Source organism: Plasmodium cynomolgi, chromosome 5, assembly GCF_000321355.1.
Source record: "Plasmodium cynomolgi strain B DNA, chromosome 5, whole genome shotgun sequence".
Taxonomy (NCBI): Eukaryota; Apicomplexa; class Aconoidasida; order Haemosporida; family Plasmodiidae; genus Plasmodium; species Plasmodium cynomolgi.
Genome location: NC_020398.1, coordinates 71652 through 74452, shown reverse-complemented (window position 1 = coordinate 74452; position 2801 = coordinate 71652). Strand labels below are relative to the sequence as shown.

General features: G+C 34.7%; 1 protein-coding gene across 1 annotated transcript; it reads right to left on the bottom strand.

Annotated features, from left to right (window-relative positions):
* Positions 1–1350: 1350 nt before the first annotated feature.
* On the bottom strand, positions 1351–2801 carry PCYB_051160 (hypothetical protein; the record flags this gene model as incomplete). Its single annotated transcript, XM_004220997.1, has 2 exons — positions 1351–1386; positions 1566–2801. The coding sequence occupies 2 exons, from the start codon at positions 2799–2801 to the stop codon at positions 1351–1353; spliced, it is 1272 nt and encodes a 423-aa protein (XP_004221045.1).

The window sequence follows — 2801 nt, the reverse complement described above, 5'->3', positions numbered from 1 at the left end:
AGTGACGTTTGTAAAAACGTACACAAACAGTCGTGTTAAATATTATTTTAACAACAAGAAAGATTATCTGTGTTTGTAGACTACTAACTTCGTCCCGAGGTGCTGTAAACATGAAAGTAAACTTTGTTTTACGATCTGTTGAGGCTTATCCTCAGTGATATAAGAAAATTTTCAACAAGAAAAAAAAAGCAAATAATATGGAGTAGCCGAGCGGCTCTTTGTGTTAATGCGCGTACAATTTTAATTAATCAATATTTTGGGGGGACCTATTTGATCGGTGGGTGATTGGTGTGGTTGTGATTGTGGATAGATGTGATTGTGGTTGTGGATAGATGTGATTGTGGTTGTGGATTGATGTGGTTGTGGTTGTGGATTGATGTGGTTGTGATTGTGGATTGATGTGGTTGTGGTTGTGGATTGATGTGGTTGTGGTTGTGGATTGATGTGGTTGTAATTGTAGATAGATGTGATTGTGGATAGATGTAATTGTGGATAGATGTGATTGTTTTTAACTTATGTGAGTAAAATGGTTTGAAAGTTCATGTCGGTTCATGGTTCATGTTCCAATTAATGTTCAAATTAATGTTCAGGTTAATTAATTTTCGTGCTACTGTTAATATCGTATCATAATAGGGTTAGGGTTCATTTGTGCAAGGCAAAACATTGCTATGATTATCGGTCATAGTAAGAAAAAGGTGCGGAAGTACGAAACGTCGGTCATATTGCAAATATGCAGTGCAAGGACATATGTGTACATACGTATATGTGTTCATATGAATGTAATGCTAATTAATTACTGTGTCAAAATTTAAAATAAAAATGCGCGCAAAATGTATAAAGGTTTCAATTTTAATATGCGTACTGCGTATTACATACTTTTAGGAGGCGTGGTCGACATGCTGATGAAAAGGATATAGGGTCAAAAATTGAAATGTCATTTACGAAAAAAATAGGAGTAAAAATGGGGGGCAATAATTTGTATTGTGATTATATTGATATAAGGTAACGATGGACTTTTACAAATAATGTTTATATATATATTTTGATGTATAAATATTTCGTGGCAGTTTTTATACATGTCGGTTGTTCAAAATTGGCTAAGTTTTTTAATTAAAAATTTTCGAAGGTTCGCTTATGTTTTGCGAAATTCGGGCTGCATTTTTTCATGGTGGAATTTCATTGGGTTTATACTGCGGGTCAGTTAATAACGGTTAAGTGAATAGGTGTACACATATTTTATGATTTTCTGTAAACATGCGGAACGCTTTTGGAAATATAATGTTCAATCGGGGTCAAATCGTGGAGCTGTATATGTATATACATGTTATTTGGAAGGAATGTCGTTATTATTTATAATTTTAGATTTGTAGGCGGAACGAACCGTTGCTTCAATGATAATAGAGTACATAAATATAGGTGTTTGATTTTGCGTTTAGGTTTGAAATTTTAATTAAGTGCATATTTGTGTAGCAGAATTGTGTGCATTTTAAAAAGGGACTCGTGTTACAGTATATTCGGTTTGGTGGCAGTTCTTCATGGCACATATGTTATATTTTAATGCGTACATTTTTGATGTAGGCTTTATCTATCAACGTGTGAGCATCATCAAACAGTTTATCTTCTTGCGAAAATGTAAGGCATATAAAATTAGTTCTTAAAATGTTACTGATGAATGCTTCGACTTCATGTTTGTTTTTCGTTAAATATTGATAATCCTTTTGATGTAGTCCTTTTACGTTCTCATAGAGTATTTTCAATACGTAATGTTTCACGTTTTTGAACTTAACATCTCTATAGTTATATTTGTCGAGTACAAAAGGTTCGCCACTATCCTTCTGATGTTTCGATGGATGATGATCTCTCAAGCCGTTTTCTTTTAAAAAGGTGTCATAGGACGTTGTAACTGAAAAGCCTTCAATTGGATTTTTATACCGTCTAGGTGTTCTTCGTTTCCTTTTTTCCATTTTTTCTTGTTCATGTTCATTTATGTTAGATGCTTCTGAGTTGTTGCTATTTTTTTCTAAGTTACTTTTGGTTGTAGTAGGCGCGATACCCTTTTTTTTTTCTGATACGTCGGAGTCTTCGATTCCAAAGAATTTGATATTTCCAAATCTCATTTTTTGTTCAGGATCATCTAATACGAGTTCTTCAAGTGAGTAAGGGCCATCTTCATTCGTGAGGTTGGCATCATATGGGGAGCTTGTTAATATATCTTTCCAAGGGTAATCTATCATTTCGAATGATTCATCAGAAAATAAATTTATATCATCATCATCTTCTTCTTCTTGTGGTTGTTCGTAATCTGTTTGTTCAAGTACTTCATCATCGATTTCATAATCGCTAAGGGAATCGGAGCTATCCGATCTTTTTAATATGTTTTTTCTTAATGGGCAAGATATTTTTTTCTTTTTTTTATGGCTATTGATTTCGTCCATTAACTCATCAAAGCTATCTGTTTCTTCGCTCAAATAGCTTTGCATAATGTCGTCGTCGCTGCTAGTACTCTGGTTGGATTGGTCATCATCGGATTCGTTTCTATAACCACCTGTTGTTATTACATCTTCGTCTATTATTTCATACAGCGATGTCATAATTTGTGAGGCTTTCGGACCGAACATATCTTCTCTGCTGGGTGCATAATCATGTAGTCGTAAATGTACCGGTGAGGAGGGAGAATCCGGGTCAAGGGCCGGCTCAAGTTGAGACGATGAGCACAGCATAAATGTACTTGTGAAGAAGAGAAGGGTGCCAATACTAATAAGGGAATTGTAGTGGTAGTAGTATTTTCTTCGCGCCTCCAT